The 18,962-nt window shown below is 47.6% G+C and overlaps 1 protein-coding gene across 9 annotated transcripts in view; it reads left to right on the plus strand.

The window, feature by feature from the left end:
- Positions 1-18,962, plus strand: part of ptprua (protein tyrosine phosphatase receptor type Ua) — a 142,459-nt gene that overhangs the window by 99,829 nt on the left and 23,668 nt on the right. For all 9 annotated transcript variants that reach the window (XM_027009770.3, XM_027009768.3, XM_027009772.3 and 6 more), the window contains exons 8-13: positions 2,279-2,602; positions 7,265-7,374; positions 8,764-8,965; positions 11,777-11,879; positions 12,624-12,912; positions 16,622-16,658. In XM_027009770.3, the coding sequence (XP_026865571.2) occupies positions 2,279-2,602; positions 7,265-7,374; positions 8,764-8,965; positions 11,777-11,879; positions 12,624-12,912; positions 16,622-16,658 (1,065 nt within the window). The remainder of the gene's footprint in view (positions 1-2,278; positions 2,603-7,264; positions 7,375-8,763; positions 8,966-11,776; positions 11,880-12,623; positions 12,913-16,621; positions 16,659-18,962) is intronic.

Consider the following 18,962-nt stretch of genomic DNA (forward strand, 5'->3'; position numbering starts at 1 on the left):
AATGATTTAAATAAGCTATACTAATTAGAAAAAATTAATTCCAACCTATACGTGCCGTACATCTCGGAAAATCAGCAAAATCGTATTTTATACGGGCAGCAGGGTGCCCCTTGTCAGCTTTCTGACAAAAAGATGTTGTCTTTTTTTGCCTGCCAACACCACCGGTGTTCCCGGCGCACAATAAGTAACAGGTTGGGGCATGTGAGATGGAGATGGAGAAACCTTACCGTAACCCAGCCTGTCCCCCGACTCCTCCAGAGCGGCCCCACGTGACGCGCGCGGCCATGCTTTCTTTCGCTCCTTTCCTCTGCAGCCTCTCGATTTTGAGAGCAGATTCCTGGTGAACCTTCCGCCTCCACCTAATTTGCAAAGGTTTATCAGAGTAATGGATCATATTATTGCGGCTCTGAATGTTTGCCCGTGTCGTGTTTGCGCCTCGGTCTGTGCCATGAGACGTTCTTGGCGCCGATTCAAAGGGTCCATTTTGCTTTTGCCTTTGACTGGTGGTGCATCTGTTGAAAGGCATGAGACAGAGGGATGAGTGGTGTAGGAGCAGCTAACGTACCGACGCGCTCTGCTCTGTATTCCATGTTTGACGTGCTTGCGCAACAACCACATGGCGTCCAGTTACTATTGCAGCTGTTTAGCGCTTCTCACGTACGTGCCCTTTTAGAACCCTCTCCAGCTTTGCGGCAGTAGTCCACAGCGGACATGTTGAAGTTGCAAGTTGTCTGAGGAAAACAGAGCCCCCCGTGTATTCGTTCTAGAAAGATCCGCCACTAACATGCACAAGGCCTGCGTGAGTCACTCATGTTTCTGTAGATACGACGATAGCAGTTATTTGGTGTGTAATGTCATCGCTGCTAGCTGAGAACAACTGCCCATATGCAGCGGCCCACAGTATTCATGTCATTTTGATGGCAGGCTTTTGAAGCCGGACTGGGGGCTTATTCATACATTTTCTTTCAGAAATGCAAATTGATAAATACATCTTGAAAAAGGTCTTCACATCATATGCATGAGGGCTATAGCAAAGTCAAATCAAAGGGAATGTATTGGTTGTTTTTTTGGTTTTTCTCACGTAACGTGTGCACGGGTGGGGGTCTGGATGTGTAAACGTGTGGGCGTGCACTTGCATATGTGGAAATATGTGTTTGTGTGTCTTTCTCTGTGTGAGTGTGTATGATGTGTGAGATAAAGAGGAAAAGAGAGATATAGAGAGAACAAGACCACATGCACGAGCATCAGCGGGTGGGTTAGTGTTTTGTCCGCAGGGATGTCCACATATGTAAGTGTGTGCTTGTCTGGTGGCCTGTCAGGCGTCATGCCTCCGGACGCCTCGGCAGATGCGTCTGATTGATTAGTGTGTAATGAGGGAGAGGACGACCGGCCCGCTCCCTGCATGATGCGAACACTGCAGTGCTGAGGCCCTTGTGCCAAAGGTCATGGGCTTAAGACAATATAACATGCGCAAAATGACATATGCATTTGCTGACAGTAATCGTTAATGTGGTTAAAGATTGGCCTGCATTATTCTTTGGATCATGTGAATGCCAGATTTGATCAAAATAACCACACAGCACTGCTCTATAGTGCCTGCGACTGGTCAGCCAACTACAAAAACAGAAAAACACAAAAAGCTGCTTTGTTAGAGGGCTAATTTGCATATTGCAGCCTTCTGCGATATCAGTACTGCCAAGGCCAACATTGTGATAACAATTAGCCAACAATATATGGTGCAGCTCCAGGGGAAAGTAATCGGATTTCTTTGCCTACTTAAACTAAGCAGGTGCATTCCTCACAAGCGCATCTTTTCCTGTACAGTGGTGCTTTCATTCACGGCAAGTGTGTAATTAGCGCAGAGCTGCTCTAATATGATCTTGAGAAAGAGGTAGTTGGATATTTCCTGGACAGGATGGCGAATATGAGGAACTGGATCATTACTGTCCTTTTTTCTCACTTCTTTTGCTGATAGGCTGGCGTGTCCTGTCATGTTTCTTTCTAATCCATGGCAGTGTGGGGAAAGTCTGATCTTGCCAGAAGGCTGTGTTCTCCCTCACCTGTTTCTCTCTGTCTCTCTCTCTCTCTTATTAATGTTTTGTCAAAGTGATGATCTATTAAATCCACTTTTTCTATTTAATTTGCTTTTTTTTTGCAGTTTATGTTGTGTAAGAGTTTGTAAATGTAGTTTTTTTCCTTTCTCTGTACACAGTTAATCGACGAAAAGTGATATTAAGTAATAATTCTCTCTCTCTCTCTTTCTCTCTGATTTCCGTAGAACCTATGAGGCCTCTCCGTGGTCTGACTGCCTCAGATATTCAATCTCGACAACTGGTTTTACAGTGGGAGCCTCTCGGCTACAACCTGACCCGCTGCCACACCTACTCTCTGTCACTATGTTATCGTTACTCCACGGCAACGGTGGGCGGGACTGGCAGCAATAACGCCACCGTGCGGGAGTGTCTGTCAGTAGAAAGGAACACCTCCCACTTCACACTTAGGGACCTCCCCCCGTTCCGTCCAGTGCATGTGCGCCTGGCCCTGACCAATCCTGAGGGCAAGAAGGAGAGCCGTGAGGTCACTTTCCAAACAGAGGAGGATGGTGAGTATCCAATCCCAGATGTTTTTGACTGTTGCATTTGTTTATTTGGTAGGGGCTTCTAAATGGCAGCGTCTGTCCTGTGCAGTCAGTATGCAGTGCCACCGTCCATCTTCAAGATTGCTAATCTTGCTGAGACGGTCGGTGTGTTTCGTAAATGCGACCCATTCACTTAAAGTACTCCTTAGACTGGTATAAAATGCTGAAGAGGAAATATTGCTCGTGAAATTATCTCTGCATTCCAGAGCGGTGCTTAGACAGCCTGACTCAGCACATTCACCTACACGCCGACTCCCGTTTTTGAGTACAGACAAGCTCAATTGTTAGTTACCGCGTTCATAGTCTGCTTAAAACTCGCATGGTCCCCGTGGCGACTCAGCATGGGTTGGTGAGCATGACTCATCAGTCTTCTCGGAGACGCGCTTCACAGATTATGATGTCAGCACCTTGTGTAGGCCTCAGACGCCTACCATGTGCTGTGATGCTCCCAATCATGGCAGCAACGCATATATTGATTCTCCAAACAGACGGAGTCAGCATAACTAAGTGGACGATCGTACTTTTAAAATCTTAGTCGATGAAAAATTAACAAGCAACAGCCACCGGCTGAAGTGGAATAAAGATTTTGCTTATTTTCGCATTTCCATTTTGACATGTCAGTAGCAGGAGAGGCACATTTTCATGCAAATTCGGGGGAGGCTGAACGAAGCAGAGGTCAAGCGAACGAACCCCGCACGCAAATTAAAGACTCGCGTGTCTAGCCTTCTGCTGGAGGCAAATGGCGGGGGACGGTGCGTTCATGCTGGATGAATGCCCCTCATTTATCACGCCGGCAGAACGCGGTCCACCTTTGTCTCCCATCCCCCCGCCCGCTCTCAACTTCAGCCTCGGTTTTGCATAAGTTTGTTTCCTACAGTAGCAGTCTTCACGCCTGCTGTCACTGATTAATTGTAAACAACAGAAACTTCCCAATTAATTCAGCAAATAAAGTTTAAAAAGCCCACAGCTTACAAAAAGAAAGGGAGCGAGGGGAAAACAGAGACGTACGCAGAGAAATGAGAGAACATGGACCTTTAATTATCAGCCTCTCTCCTGCACTCCAAACTTGGCAAGCAAGGAGAATCCAGTTGTTAAGATGGAGGATGGAAAAAAAGAAATATGCATGAGAACAGGGTTTTCCTCTTAACATGGGATACAGGTTTTCCTCTTAACATGGGATACAGGTTTTCCTCTTAACATGGGGTACATGGTTTCCTGTTAGCATGTGTAACAATGTTTTTGTGTTGACCATGGGGAGAAGGGTTTCTGTGTTATCCTGTGGGAACAGGGTATTCCTGTTAGTATGGGAAATACTTCCATAGTCCTGCACATCTCAATGTTTTCCCAGTGCCAGAAACTGATGCAAAATCTCTTTTTGGTTTCATTATTTATCAGACTTGTAAACGTTCTGCCATGATCTTATATCACATACTTCATTTCAATTATCCGTCAAATTTTACTGGTTGGCTTGAGCTAGTTGTCAGCTCCCCACAGTTGGAACTAAATCCTGGGGAGATGTTTTACTTTCTGAATATCAACCATCACCTGTCGTACCATCACCTGTCATTCCACCTGTTGTACCATCACCTCTCATACCATCACCTGTCATTTGATATGAAATCTGTCTTGACACAGTTGTTGTAACCAGTGATGATGCATGAAACTAAGACAATTTCTGACACTAATTTTGATGGATTTGTTGGAAGTGCTTTTGGAAAAAGGGGTGACCCAGCCTGTGCCGGTTGGTGAGGATCGTGTTGGTATTGTTCTTTGCCTTAGATTAGTTTTAGACTAATTTCACCTACAGAATCTTCATGGATTTCCCTGTCATGCAGACTGATGTCAGTGGATCATTATGCATCATGTGTAGGTGATTCGTCATGCGAAGAGGACGGGTGGGGTGTCCTTGGCCATGTTGGGGAGAGAACACCAGCCATCGTTCACACTTAGTGGAAATGGGAGTGGAATTAGTTCTTGAATTGTGGAAGCATGCAGCTACTTGATCACGATACAGTATTCCAGTGCTGTCTGTATTCCACTGCTGTCAGTATGCCAATACTATTAGTATCCCAGTGCTGTCAGTATTCCAATGCTATCAGTATCCCAGTGCTGTCTGATAGACAGGAGGTCAAGGATAGTGGCTTTTACAGCAGGCATGGTCACTACGACTTTTAAGGAATTGGGTTCGGATCACCTGGGTAAGCATGCCAGTGTTCAGCATGTAGAGTCCCAGCAGAGACCCTTGTCCCCAGAAACCAGAAAGGGGGTGGTGGGACACGATGGGGGTTGTTTATGCATGTCACTTACTATCTCCCTGTTTAAGTGGTGCCATGTTCCAGTCAGCGAAAAGCTCACCAAGACGTGAAGCATCCCATGTGGCATCAGCATCTGTGATGAGGCCCACAGGATTGGCGGCGCTTGCAAACATTTCCAGTATTTCTCTTCCGTCAATCTGCAGTAGCAGGTGTTAAGATTCTCTAGAAGAAATGTAACTGCGTTTGCCCGGGTGGGTGGTCTTCGGGGACGGTTGAAGGCATTTCCATATAGAGGAGTGGTGTTTACCAGTTGTCGTTCCAGCTCATTCCAAGGTTACGATTTCGTGTGCTTCACAGCACTGTTGAGCTTCTTCACGGCCCATTAAGAATTTCCTCTGTCCCTATTTTCGCTCCCTGTATTCGGAACTCAGTGAAGAGCTCTCACATCGTCGTTACTCCTTGCCGAACATTTTGGCTGGCGCGCAGGCCTCCCTGCACAAGCTGTGTTGACACGCTGTTTTTCAGCATGTGTTTCTGAAGATGCCTCGGACATATGCCTCCAGGATTTCCTAAACTGCTGAAATGGAACATATGTAAATGTCCTTTATTATTGGTCGTTTTTCTACTTGCTGATGATTAGCCAACAATATCAATATATTGTTTGGGTACACCCTTACCATCATTTGTTAGCACATAGAGATGCTGTCGTGTAAAAGTGCCATCCCTGCTTTTGCTAGGGTATTCATTGGAGCTAAGATATTAATTTGGTGTTTTCTATTGATCAAGTAATTTCAGGCAAATTTTCCATTCACCTCACCTCAAAGCATAATACGTAGGTCACAAAAGAATCCCTTTTTTGCATTGTGTAATATAATATGTCCAGGTTATAATAGAACCAGGTTCACAAGTAGGTTAAAAACATAAATCTGAGAAATTCTTAAACCTTGCTGCATGTTTACACACACACACACACACACACACACACACACGTTCTGCTGTGCTTTTGAAGCGTACCAGTCCTCCTACGCTTTGGATTGTTTGAGTTCTGTTTACACTGTGGCTACTCGTTCTGCAATCCTGAGTGTAAATCACCGCAATATAAATTGAGTCACCTGAGTACATGTCATTTATTTATTTATTTGTTTGTGATTTCAGCAATGTCGAGAAGGTGGGGTAGATGGTGGCGGTAACGGGTGTAAGAGCCAGCGACAAAACAGCGTACCGCATGAGCAGAAAACATTTGGTGTTGCCTTTAATTTTTAATGCGCGTCCCTCGGGGGGGTTGGGTAGGAGCAGCCGGATGCACAGCGTTAGAGCTGGAGAAAAACGCCACGCTTATGCTGGGACACCGCAGAACGGCAGCGAAGCCGCTTAAATAAACATGTATGCGGTGGATGTCCTACATACTTCACCGGTGCCTCGTGGCAGAGTTCGTGCCTGTTGCCGTAGCTCCTGGGCCAGCTTGGGATCGAGTGCCACTGTACGCGGTGTGAATGCCAGTAATTGGTCCCATCTGGTGGCTTCCTGCGCCACTGTGCAATCACGCAAGCTGTGTTTAGTTCTATCATACTATAAAGAGCTGGGTGACCATTTCTCGCAGAATGTTAGCAGCACCAGGCCTGCTGAAAACCAAACGTGCATGCACATGCATACGCGTTTGAATACAAGTGAACTGACGAGCTTGCAGCATCAGATTCTGTGCACATGTCTAGTATTCTGTCTTTCTTATTCTTTTTACTGCGTAGTGACTGGTCTCTTATGTAAGCCCCTCCCACTGTGGAATCCCTTTTCAGCTGTCTGATGTAGCATCTATAGGGCCATTTGCAGACATGCACACACAGGCACGCACAGTGTGTGTGTGTGCCTGTGCATTTGTGTCACATTGATGATTAAAGCAGACTGTGTGTGGCTGTTAGCATTCACAGCATTGCACACTTTTGGTTTGTTTCTGGCTGGGGTGAGAGACAGATGCACTTGTGTGTCTTCCTCTCTCTCTCTCTCTTTCTCTCTCTCTCTCTCTCTCTCTCTCTCTCTCTCTCTCTCTCTCTTCTCCACTTTACCCAGTACTGCTGCTATAGAAGGTGAATCTACTGCCATGCCATCAGCTCTTGTGCTCGGTTATCAGATATGGGCTGGGGACCTGCAGGGATGTAAAACCCCCTTAACCCTACTCCCTACTCTGACTCTCTCTCTCTCTCTCTCTCTCTCTCTGCCCAGCCTGGAGGGTCAAAGTACATTCTTCATTTTCTTTCCCACTGGTCCCTGACTCTCCTCACTGCCTCGTCTGTCTGACGCTGAGGGTGGGTTAATATGGGCCAAAGGTGATGGGGGTTTTTGTCCAAGTAATCCTGACTCTTTATGACTCCTGCAGTCCCGGGAGGCATCGCACCAGAATCTCTGACCTTCACTCCACTGGATGATATGATCTTCCTCAAGTGGGAGGAGCCCGTGGAACCCAACGGTCTGATCACACAGTATGAGGTAATAGAATGAGTCTGATTATCTTTCTACGGTCTGTAGGGACATGTAAGCCCAGCTATAGCATCACTTTAAGTACGTCCAATACCTGCCAGTCCAATACCTAGACTCAGAGCTAAACATAGCCACAGGGCAAACCCGGGGAATTCTTCAACATCAACCCTCAAAATCAAATGTCATTAGTGATGCATAGCCTGAAGTATTGTAGCTTACCGACCTTAAAGCTGTAGTATATTTATATGTAGTTTATTGTAACAAGTTTGATATAGTATGTTTAAATTTTGCATAATTTCTTTTCTATCATGCATTTTAAGAATGTTTAATTTATTTAAAATCTGTTGACTAAACTCGTGGTAATGAAGAAAACAACCTGATGTAGGCATTTTAAAGAGGCAGGGGCCATTAAGTTCTGTAAGGGCTCCAAACCTCTGAAGTGTTCTGCAGTAGAGTGGCCATTACACTGAGAGCATGACTGTATCCGAGCTAACAGCCACTGTGAGCGTTTAAAGCTCTTACATCAAATTAGCACGAGTCGGGTCCAAGATATGGGAGCATCCAGTGGAACCAAAGAAAGCGCTGTTGCCAAGCCAGTGGACGTAACGTCTCACTCCGCTCCCTAAACTGTCACACGCCGTTGGCGTCTTTTTCCTGCAGAGATGCTTGGTGTTTGGTTGAAGAATGAACGCAGTGTCATTAAAAGACTGGGTGCGCATACATCCTTATGCTAACCAAACCCTTGGTGCTTCTCCAATTAGAGCAAGGGACAGACATTATAATTATTTATTTGCGTTAGCCGTTAGAAGCTGTTAGATGGGAGCGTAAGTGTATGCGTTTATAATTATTAATTGTCCACCACTTCTCCTGTGCTCGCCAGTTGCTACTTTAAGGTTTCCCATTGCGTCGCATGTGCCACGGTGTGTTTACGGATTTGTGATGCAGTTTAGCGCGTGGGGTCTCCTCCACACTTAGCTAATTATTTGTCAGGTGGTGCCTTGGTTGCGCTCATTAGCTTTCAAGCCAGGTCAACACAGCCATATGGAAGGTACCATTTTTAAAAAGTACATCCAACATTATTGATGCTGTTCAGTTTCTCATTATGAGGTTCTTAAACTGAATTTTTCAGAGTTTAGTAACTAACTACATTGTTGTGAATATTTCATCTCCAGAGACATTCACCTAATGCTTTTATCCAAATCAGCTTACAATTATGATCGAATACAATTTGAGCAACTGAGGGTTAAGGGCCTTGCTCAGGTGCCCAACAGTGGCAACTTGATAGTGGTGGGGCTTGAACTGGCAACCTTTTGATTACTTGACTAGTCAAGTACTTTCACCACTGCGCTACCACTGAGGCGTCACATTTTCTCTTTTATTTCTGCTGCTGGATTACAGATCAGCTACCAGAGCATCGAGTCGTTCGACCCGAGCGTCAACGTTCCTGGCCCTCGGCGCACCGTGTCCAAGCTGAGGAATGAGACGTACCACATGTTCTCAGGGCTTCACCCTGGCACCACATACCTGGTCTCGGTGCGCGCCCGCACTGCCAAGGGCTTCGGCCAGACAGCCTTGACCGAGATCACCACCAACATCTCCGGTGAGAAGACAGTGTCGAGTGGAGTCTCGAGTAACGTGATCTCACCAAAAAGACATACTACCTATTGATAAGCAAGAGAGCTCTCACTGTGTTTCGTGAGACCAAATGAACTTACAAATGATCCAGAGTCGTGGGAGCAGGCGCGAGCCCGATAGCCATCACTAGTCGTGACCTTAGCGATTCTTCATTTGGTCACACACGCGTGGTCGCTATGGATTTGCAGCTGTGAGGTCATGCTGCTCTGAGAGTTTCAAAGGTCAGTGGATATGTACTGTGTTTTTTTGCCACTGAACGGTGTAACCCTCGGAGAGTACCGGCTCTCACGTCAGTCGGACACGGGACTGGCTCTGCTCTTTGCTGTGTCCCCGTCCTGCATATTTTTGAGTCTTAACTGTATGCATGTGACGATCCCGTGGCTTTTCTTATCCTTGCGCCTTTGATTGCAGGCGACGGGGGTACCAGCGATCTTGCTTTATTGCGCACACACCTTGGAGACATCCAGGATCAGTCTGTAGCTGCCTTATTACTTTATGCATTATGCACAGTGTGGTGGAGGGGGCCTTGCAGGAGGTCGTGGTTATGAACGTGGGAGGCGGAGAGGATTGTCGCTACGCTACAACATTTACAAATGAAATACTGCTCTTTTCCTTACAAAGGCCATTTACTGAATGGGCACAAGATAAAGGAATATGAATTTCATGGCTGACATAAATCGATGTGGAGTCTTCTTTATGTCTAAAAGCACCTTTTGCTTTGTGCAGTGCCGAGACATTCTGTTTGTCACTTCAGTTTGTCAATGGTGATTTCATCCATCAGTCTGTGTGTTCACCATGAAAAGGTGCACTTGGCAGTGCGTGTGGCTCTAAGCCTGCTGGAGATTTCGTGCCCATAAAAGTGTGTTCAGGGTGAAAATGGTTTCAGGGTGAAAGTTTATCCATTAACTTTAACTCGGGCATCTGAAGCCTGCCTGCAAGGACAAGGCTCGTCTGAGACACGGGCCACACAGTCACTACGGCAGTCCCCTTTCACTTCGTCCGAACCCCAGACACAGCTGTGTCACGTACAGGAACTCTGAAAGCTGCCGCATCATGGCATGATGATGTCTACATTTCCTTTCATGTCACATCAAAGGTCTTTGTCTCCCTCTCTGTCTCTCTCTCTCTCTCTCTCTCTCTCTCTCTGTCTCTCTCTGTCTCTCTCTGTCTCTCTCTCTCTCTGTCTCTCTCTCTCTCTCTCTCTCTGTCTCTGTCTCTGTATCTCTCTCTCTCTCGCTCTCTCTCTCTGTCTCTCTCTCTCTCTCTATCTCTCTCTCCTCTCTCTCTCTCTCTCTCTCTCTGTCTCTCTCTCTCTCTCTCTGTCTCTCTCTCTCCCTCCCTCTCTCTCTCTCTCTGTATCTCTCTCTCTCTCTCCCTCTCTCTCTCTCTGTCTCTCTCTCTCTCTCTCTCTGTCTCTCTCTCTCTCTCTCTCTCTCTCTCTCTGTCTCTCTCTCTCTCTCTGTCTCTCTCTCTCTCTCTCTGTCTCTCTGTCTCTCTCTCTCCCTCTCTGTCTGTCTCTCTCTCTCTGTCTCTCTCTCTCTCTGTCTCTCTCTCTCTCTCTCTCTCTCTCTCTCTCTCTCTCTCTCTGTCTCTCTCTCTCCCTCTCTGTCTGTCTCTCTCTCTCTGTCTCTCTCTCTGTCTCTCTCTCTCTCTCTCTCTCTCTCTCTCTCTCTCTCTCTCTTCTCTCTCTCTCTCTCTCTCTTCTCTCTCTGCTCTCTCTCTCTCTCTCTCTCTCTGTCTCTCTCTCTCTCTCCTCTCTCTCTCTCTCCCTCTCTCTCTCTCTCTCTCTCTGTCTCTCTCTCTCTCTCTCTCTGTCTCTCTCTCTCTCCCTCTCTGTCTGTCTCTCTCTCTCTGTCTCTCTCTCTCTCTCCCTCTCTCTCTGTCTCTCTCTCTCTCCCTCTCTCTCTCTGTCTCTCTCTCTCTCTCTCTCTCTCTCTCTCTCTCTCTCTCTCTCTGTCTCTCTCTCTCTCTCTCTCTCTCTCTCTCTCTCTCTCTCTGTCTCTCTCTCTCTCTCTCTCTCTCTCTCTGTCTCTCTCTCTCTCTCTCTCTCTGAGGCTTGTTCCTGTAGCTCTTACAGTGCATTCCCTCCTCTTCCGCATCTGCAGAACATGGATAGTCAGAGGGAAGGCGTTTCTCAGAGATCCGTGAAAACAGAACGGAACGCTGTTTTGCTATTCATTTTCATCCTCATGATTAATGGAAGGCGTTCCATTCTCGGTCTGGCAGGTCTTTGAATTCCACTCCACTGTCTGCTACGCTTGCGTGCTTGGGCGTGCTTGTTTGTGCACTCTAGAGAGAGCTGCACCCGTACGTACATGGTTCCGTTCTGGGGGCGGGTGGGCTCGACGCTCCATCGCTGCCCCCGTTTACTCATGTTTGTCATTCAGACGGAGACGCTCACCTGCTTGCCTCTTGCTAATTGACTTCCGATAGCGAGCGGGATCGAGCGGGACCATGCGGGACCGTGCGGGGCGGTGCGGGGGCGAGGGCTCCCCAGGGAAAAAGCACTCCACTCCGCCGTGCTCATGCTGGCCTTGCTGCATCTCTGAGGGCTGGTGTGTGCTTTTAATCTGCGGTCTCTGTTGGCGAGGAGGTGGGGTGGGGCACAATGGAGTGCTGTTTCTCCCCCCGGGGGCTGTGTGTGTGTGTGCTACAGTGAGCTATTTGTGAGGTTGCTCTCTCTCTCTCTCTCTCTCTCCCTCTGTCTCTCTTTTTCTTTCTCTGTAACTCCCCTGCCTCTCTCTTTGTCTCTCACGTTTCCTCCCCTGCTGTTTAGCTCCTGCGTTTGACTATGACGACATCCCGTCTCCCCTGAGCGAGTCTGAGAGCACCATCACGGTGCTACTCCGTCCGGCCCTGGGCCGTGGAGCCCCCGTCAGGTAACCCCCCCCACCCCCGGCCACATTGTGAGACCAGAATCACGATTGGCCTCGTGAATGATCAATTACAAGGAATTTGTTTTGACATTAGTTCACATTAAGGCAGCGGTGGTAACAAGCAAATTTAATTGGAGCACAGGCCATGTAATAAAGATTTGTTGATTTTTAGTTTGGTTTTTTTTTGCTGTGCAGGTCTGCACAGCATGAGAATATGGAAATGTTGCCCTTTTAAGTGTGTACAGGTTATAGAGACATACGTGGCGTGGCTTTTGAGTGTGAGTGACAGGTGCTGTGTGTGTTTCAGCACTGGTGGAGGAGCTGAATGGTTTTGGACAGCGTTAGTGTTGTTGGGCAGCCTTAAAGCTGCGGCCAGCAAGCCGTCTCTGTGTTTGTGTTTTTGTTTTGATGGCGAGGCTGTGAACGCGTCTCCTTGGACAGCACACTGTAGGTTCGGACATAGCCTGTGTGCATTCAGACGGCGTGACCGACTGAAGCTTAGTCATGCAGCGTGCTGAATTTCCAGCAGGAATGTTTTATTTAGAGTTAACACCTCTCAAAAACGTAGGAAGGTAATTTGTCTGAATGGGTTAAATGTGGCTAACGTATAACGTCTGATTCTGATATGAGCCATTAGGGGCAAATTGTAGTGGAGATTAAAAAGCACTCATTTTTCTGGCCATAGAAGTACACGTTTAAGGACTTTTGTGGCGTTCTGGCTGAAGGCTTCTGTCGTCCTGTCTGCAGCACCTACCATGTGGTAGTGGTAGAGGAGGACGGTTCCCGGCAGGTGAAGAGGAGAGAGCTGGGTCATCAGGATTGTTTCCCCGCCCCCTCCTCCCAGGCAGAGGGGGCGGGCCGGGCCGGGGCCCTGCCCCCCCACTACTACACCGCCGAGCTCCCACCCAGCAGCCTGCCGGAGGCCACGCCCTTCACCGTCGGGGACAACCACACCTACAACGGCTACTGGAACTCTCCCCTGGATCCCAGCAAGAACTACCTCATCTACTTCCAGGCCGCGAGCAACTTTAGAGGGGTGAGTGTGCCTACCGTGCCAGCACTCTGACCTCGGTTTCCGGGTTGGACAGTCGAGACCATTTTCAGGACCTTTCCACAATATTGACAATTCTCTAAAACAAACAGAACAGTTGCCTGGAGAGTGTTTGTTTAAAGCGAGACTACACTTAACGGGCCACCTCGTTGGGTACACCTGTTTGATAGATACATAGTTACAGACTGTAGCCCATGTGTTGCTGTGCAGATCTCGCGAGCCACCCTCTACACGCCGGTCCTTTTCCACGGACCTGGGACCACTCTGGCTGGGGGGCCATAAAAGCATGGTAACAGATGTGTAGCTGGTGCAAGTTTATACAAGTTGTAGCAGTTTTTGCGTGTCACTGCAGTTCGAAAGTGTTTCCTCCCCCAGAGTAGCCAGCCAACAGCGGTCCCATGGTCCAAAAGGAACAACCGATTTCTACCAAAGTGGCTGTTGGCTGTAATAGCTTTTTATGACTGATAAAATGGTCCTCTTTGCCTTTGATATCGACTGTTTACCAGAACCAAAGTGTTTTGGATAAACTGACTATAATCGTGTGATTAATAGGAATACATTTGTCCCACTGAATCCCATTAGCTTTTAAATGAAAAGGTTTATTAAGTATCAACTGTGGTGAAGCCTTGCCATCCATCAGAAGTCGCCGCAGGTGCAGTGTACCAGTTCCAGAGTCAGTGTCAGAGTCTTGCGTTTGTTCTTTCTCCCTTGATTACCCGCGTGTGTTCCTGCCTGTGCTGGATACGGTGCGATATAAAAGACAGAAGAAGAAACAAACTCTCGGGAAAAATGTGACTGACTACTCTTATGGCAACTAACAAACCCGAAACTTATTTAACTTCGGGAGTCAAAGGAAGAGAGAGATCTCCCATCACTCGAGAGCTGTTCAGGCCTCTGGATGTAAAAAAAAAAAGAAAAAAAGAAAAAAAAAGAAAGACATTTTTTGAAAATTTTCATGCAAACATATGGTCAGGCTGATTAGAAGTGATAAATTCATTATTCAATAGCTTTCAAAAGCATTTCAACATTTCTGTGACATTTCATTTTCTGATTGTTCAGGGGCAGTGCCTACAATGGACATTAGGGGGAATTTTTAACGTCATTGAATATTCTTACACTGAGCTGTATCTGACCCTAAAGCTCCCTCGTCTGTCTCTTCATCAAATGTCAACTCTGCCTTGCTCTCCTACTGGTATTAGCAGACCTTCTGTTTCGATTCTCTCTGTCATCACGCAGTAAAGGCTGGGCCTTCACCCATGGTGATGTTGCAAACTCCGCCCAGACACGGACGCTCTCAGACATGCTGTGGGAGCAGTGATATTAGCAGGACTTGGTGGGCTATCCAAGCCCTTTGGGAGTGCGTTTGTGTAATTCTTCAAATCGGGAAGGACAGTCCGCTTGTAGAAAAGCACTTCTTCATTTTTGCTGGGTTTATCCACGCAGGCACTACACAGGCAGTGTGAAGTAGTTCTGTTTGCCCACTGTTTGAGAAATATGAGAGAAGGCAAGGTTTATAGTAACAATGCAGAGTATGCCTCAGTAATCCTCAGTGTGTGCTTCTTAGTGTGTGTTCCTCAGTGTGTTTTTCTCAATGTGTTTTCCTCAGTGGCATTTGCTTGCTGTTTGAGAAATATGAAGGAAACCTCAGCTTCCTCAGTTCAGAATTAAACACTTAAACTAGAGCCCTTGTTCAGAGCTGTTTTTATTCACCCTGACCTTGTTTGCATGAAAATTATTGGCTGATAAAAATGTGTTTGAGCTAGAGCAAAACTTGAAACATTTCCAGAAGTCTGAATAAGTTTTGTTTTGTTTTTTTTCCCCCAAGTGACAATTTCATCAGTCACATAACAGGTTAAGGAGAGAGAGAGAGTTAGTTGTCAAGCTGCCAGAAAAAGTGTGAGGTCTATGAAGGCACTGTCTGTCTCTGCTCTTCAGCTAACATAGCGCTTACCTCTATATACTAAAGCAGTGTAGCTGGAGATGTGTAGCTCAGAGCAACCCCTCCGCCCGCCATTCCGTTTGGGACCGACTTTCCCAGCAGCCCTTGAAAGACAGCTCCGTCTTCTTCTGACAGTTCAGCGGATTTTGCTGAGATATTTCTTGTCTTATTGAACATTAATGAGTGTGTGATTGTTCATAAACAACACTTACTCTAACCAGCCAGGGATCTTTTAGACATTTAACTTACAGTCCACAAGTTTGTTCTAAGCGCTTATTCGAATGCATTCAGGTTGTTGTTTATCTCGCCTGCACACATTTTCATCTCAATCAATTTCTGTAAGTCATTTAGGCTTGTGACAGCTCCAGCTTCAAAAAGAAAAGAAAAGCATAGTATTTAAAGAGAAGCATATTATTTTGACAATTATTCTGGATAATTAGGTGGGGCTTTACGACAGTGTGGACCTTGTGTCTTCTGAATTCCAGCAGTAATTACTTTGACTCAGCTTAGCTTGAAAGACATATGGTTAGGATAATCACTGTAGAATAAATTTCTTATAGAAGAGAAAGGAGACACACGCACACCACACACACAAATACATACACAGACACCAAAAACCCACAAACGCCACACACCAACATCTAAACACGCACACTCTCCCACCCCACCAAAAACCCACAAACGCCGATGCCACACACCAACATCTAAACACGCACACTCTCCCAGCCCACCAAAAACCCACAAACGCCGATGCCACACACCAACATCTAAACACGCACACTCTCCCACCCCACCAAAAACCCACAAACGCCGATGCCACACACCAACATCTAAACACGCACACTCTCCCAGCCCACCAAAAACCCACAAACGCCGATGCCACACACCAACATCTAAACACGCACACTCTCCCAGCCCACCAAAAACCCACAAACGCCGATGCCACACACCAACATCTAAACACGCACACTCTCCCAGCCCACCAAAAACCCACAAACGCCGATGCCACACACCAACATCTAAACACGCACTCTCCCAGCCCACCAAAAACACACATGCGGCTGCCTGCTGTTCCCACCATCGAATTCATCATGGACGTGCGATAGTCAATCACGTCCTGGGGCTGTCACACACATTCTCCTTCTGAATATTGGCAGGGAGTATTGGAAAACTCACTGGACCTTGCCGTCTATGCCGGCGCCTCCATAAGCGAATGTATTCCGTGAGCTGCATGTCTATGACGTTTACAGTGGGAGCGGCAGGCTGGCCGGACTGGTTCAGTGACGTGCTCAGGGGTAAATATGTCACATATGCAGGGGTAAGAAAGGCAGGAAGGTGAAGTCAACATGAAACCGATTTTCGATCGGAAAGGTCATTGGATGGCAATTAGGGGAGAGGGGGTCCTGACTCCAATGTAGAAGGAAGCATTTGCATAATTGTCCCATAAATCCCAAGTTCTCTGTGTATGTGTGTGTGTGTGTGTGTGTGTGTGTGTCAGGTGGGCTGAGAGTTGGAAGGTCCATTAAACACCAGGAAGCCAGCTGTAATATATGTCCTACTTCTGAGATACGTTACTGTGATATTTTATAACCATGCTGTCAGTTAAGATCTTCTTCCATAACAGCCAACACAACACGGCCAGTAGACGACTGCAGCATTAAGTGTTTCTACACGCGCACATGCTATTACCCTGTTATGATTAGTGGCATCTTTCCCCACACTAATGTCCCCCTGCCTCATCTGTGTCGTCCACAGGAGACCCGGATCAACTGCGTCCGGATTGCGCGGAAAGGTAAGTTAGCTGTTTACCGGCCTCCGGGACTCACAGTGTGACAGTGTATGTTTGTGATTTTTTTGGAACAGGCTTCCATGTTATCATTTTAGCTCAGTGTTTATCTGTTTTGAACAATGACAAGCCTGGCTAGAAGGAGCTGGGATGTCTGAGGCAGCTGTGTTGTTTGAGGTCAAGTGCTCATTCAGGACTGCAGTGAGCAGCTCTAAGTCCTGGCTTACCTAACCAAACTGTCTAACCCCAATTCTTGACTCGCACTAAAAGTGGTTAACAACGGTAGGCAAATTGACAACTTGAAACTCATTAGAGTTTCATAGGAAGCATTCCTCTGGAGATGAGAGCAGGCTCACATCGTCAAGTTTTTCTTCTTCTCTAGACCTTTCAGAAGCGTGGTCGCGTTCTGTAGACGTAATGGACGTGTGCTCAAAAGCCATCTAATCACCAGTTTTGTCGAGCCAAAAGGTGTATGTGTTCAAAGGGAGAGGGGGAGAGAAAATGATAGATGGAAGAACCAAAGGCAGAAGCTCTCCTGAGCCCTGGGAAAAGAGGATTCTTCAGATAAAAAGCGAGAAGAGATGTGTCCAGCCTCTCCCCGACAGTGCCAGCTCCTTTGATGAACCGCCGTCGCTCTGGCTTCTGGGCCTCTTCCGCACCACCTCTTAAACGAGTCCAATTCCACTTGGTATCCTCTTGTGGTTTCCTCTTGTGCATGTGAGGACAGGAGAGCAACCCATGCGGTCTTTACGAGGGGGTCCGGGGCAGGCCGAGGTCAACGCAGGGACCCTCAGAGTGGCGCGGCGCTGAGCACAGATTGCCTGCACTTTCAGCAAATTAGAGTCTGGGGGTCTCGCACTGCTCCAGTTCTTTGGCCTCCCTCTGCCTGCTGTGACACTCTCCCTCTCGACATCCCTCTCTCCGAGTCTCAGAGTCTCTTGCTCCCCGGGTGCTGCCTCTCCGACACTCGCACACTCCTGATTAATTAGCCCAACCTCGCCGGATGAAGACGAGGGACCAGTCCCTCCCCCACTCTTTCTCTTAACTTATCTTCTTAAGCACTCGTTCGTCTTGTCCGTCTTCCTCAATGACGGCCAGCTTGGAGGGGAAGAGTGGGGACCTTTTGTGAAGTCTCTCTCTCTCTCTCTGGCTCATCCACTTCTCTCCATGGTTACAGGACCATGGTGGCTGCGCTGGGGTTTGAGTTATGGGGACCTGCTGATGTAGCCTCAGCTACACACCATAAACGAGATACAATATTTCAATTCAATAAATCTGTGTTTGTATGTAGTGGTTAAAATCACCCATGTTGACACTGGTAAGGCACACGAGTCACGTGGACCAGTTAAACTGACTAAACTCACACCGTGCACGCAGTGGAGATGGTTAACCCTCATTGTACAGAACTTTGAAAGTCATTGTTCGGCTCTGAATGTAGTTGTGATGAACAAGCCCACTGGCTCCATTTATTTCCAAAGGGACAACGTTTACCATTGTATTAACTTTCAGGCGGCTCTCTCCAGACTAGCACAAAGTAGCCATTTCTTCACCTAATCACCAAACAAGTGGCCTTTTCATTTTTATTTCCTGTCTTTTCCCACCTCCCCACTTATTACCTGCTTCGGGTCTCACAGGCCAGCGGACGCGTTAATCAGACGCCACGGAATGTGGAGCAGCGCGCCTTCCTCCAACTTAAACCATCATCTCCCTCTTCATATTCACTTATTCACGCAGTTATTTATCCGACCCATCGAGCACTTTTTAATTAGAGCTCCCCTGGCAGATGGCGCAGTGATGCGGCTCCGTCTCCGTGCTTTTCAAACGGCAGGCGCGCAGCAGGGGGGCGGCGGGGGGCCGGGATCAGCTTTAATCTGAGCACAGATTTCACGCTGCTCCTCTGACTGGCTTGTGAATCGAGACTCTTTTTTTTTTTTGTCGTTGTTGTTTCTGCTGCGGCGAAAATCGCAGGAAGAGGGATACAGAGGGCGCAGGAGGAATTGAACGGGGTGAATGATCCCCTCCCCTCCATCCGGAGCGTTCGGGGCGTGGCTTAATCCTCTCCAGAGCGTGTGAAGCGTCACACAGCTGTCTCTACGCCAACAGTCCTGCTCCCCGTCCTCGGTCATATGTGAACTCGGCGCCAAAGCTGTTTGCAGCCCTGCCGATCAACTCAGTGGGTCTGGTTGCCCCTGGTAATGACCTTCGCACGTGCCAGACCTGTCCTGAAGCGCGCGGTGCACACCGTAGGCACGGCTGTGGCACGGGGCAGGTGTTTAGGCAGGGCTTGCCGAACTGTTGACTGGGGCATTT

Source organism: Electrophorus electricus, chromosome 6, assembly GCF_041902795.1.
Source record: "Electrophorus electricus isolate QZ-2024a chromosome 6, ASM4190279v1, whole genome shotgun sequence".
Classification (NCBI taxonomy): domain Eukaryota; kingdom Metazoa; phylum Chordata; class Actinopteri; order Gymnotiformes; family Gymnotidae; genus Electrophorus; species Electrophorus electricus.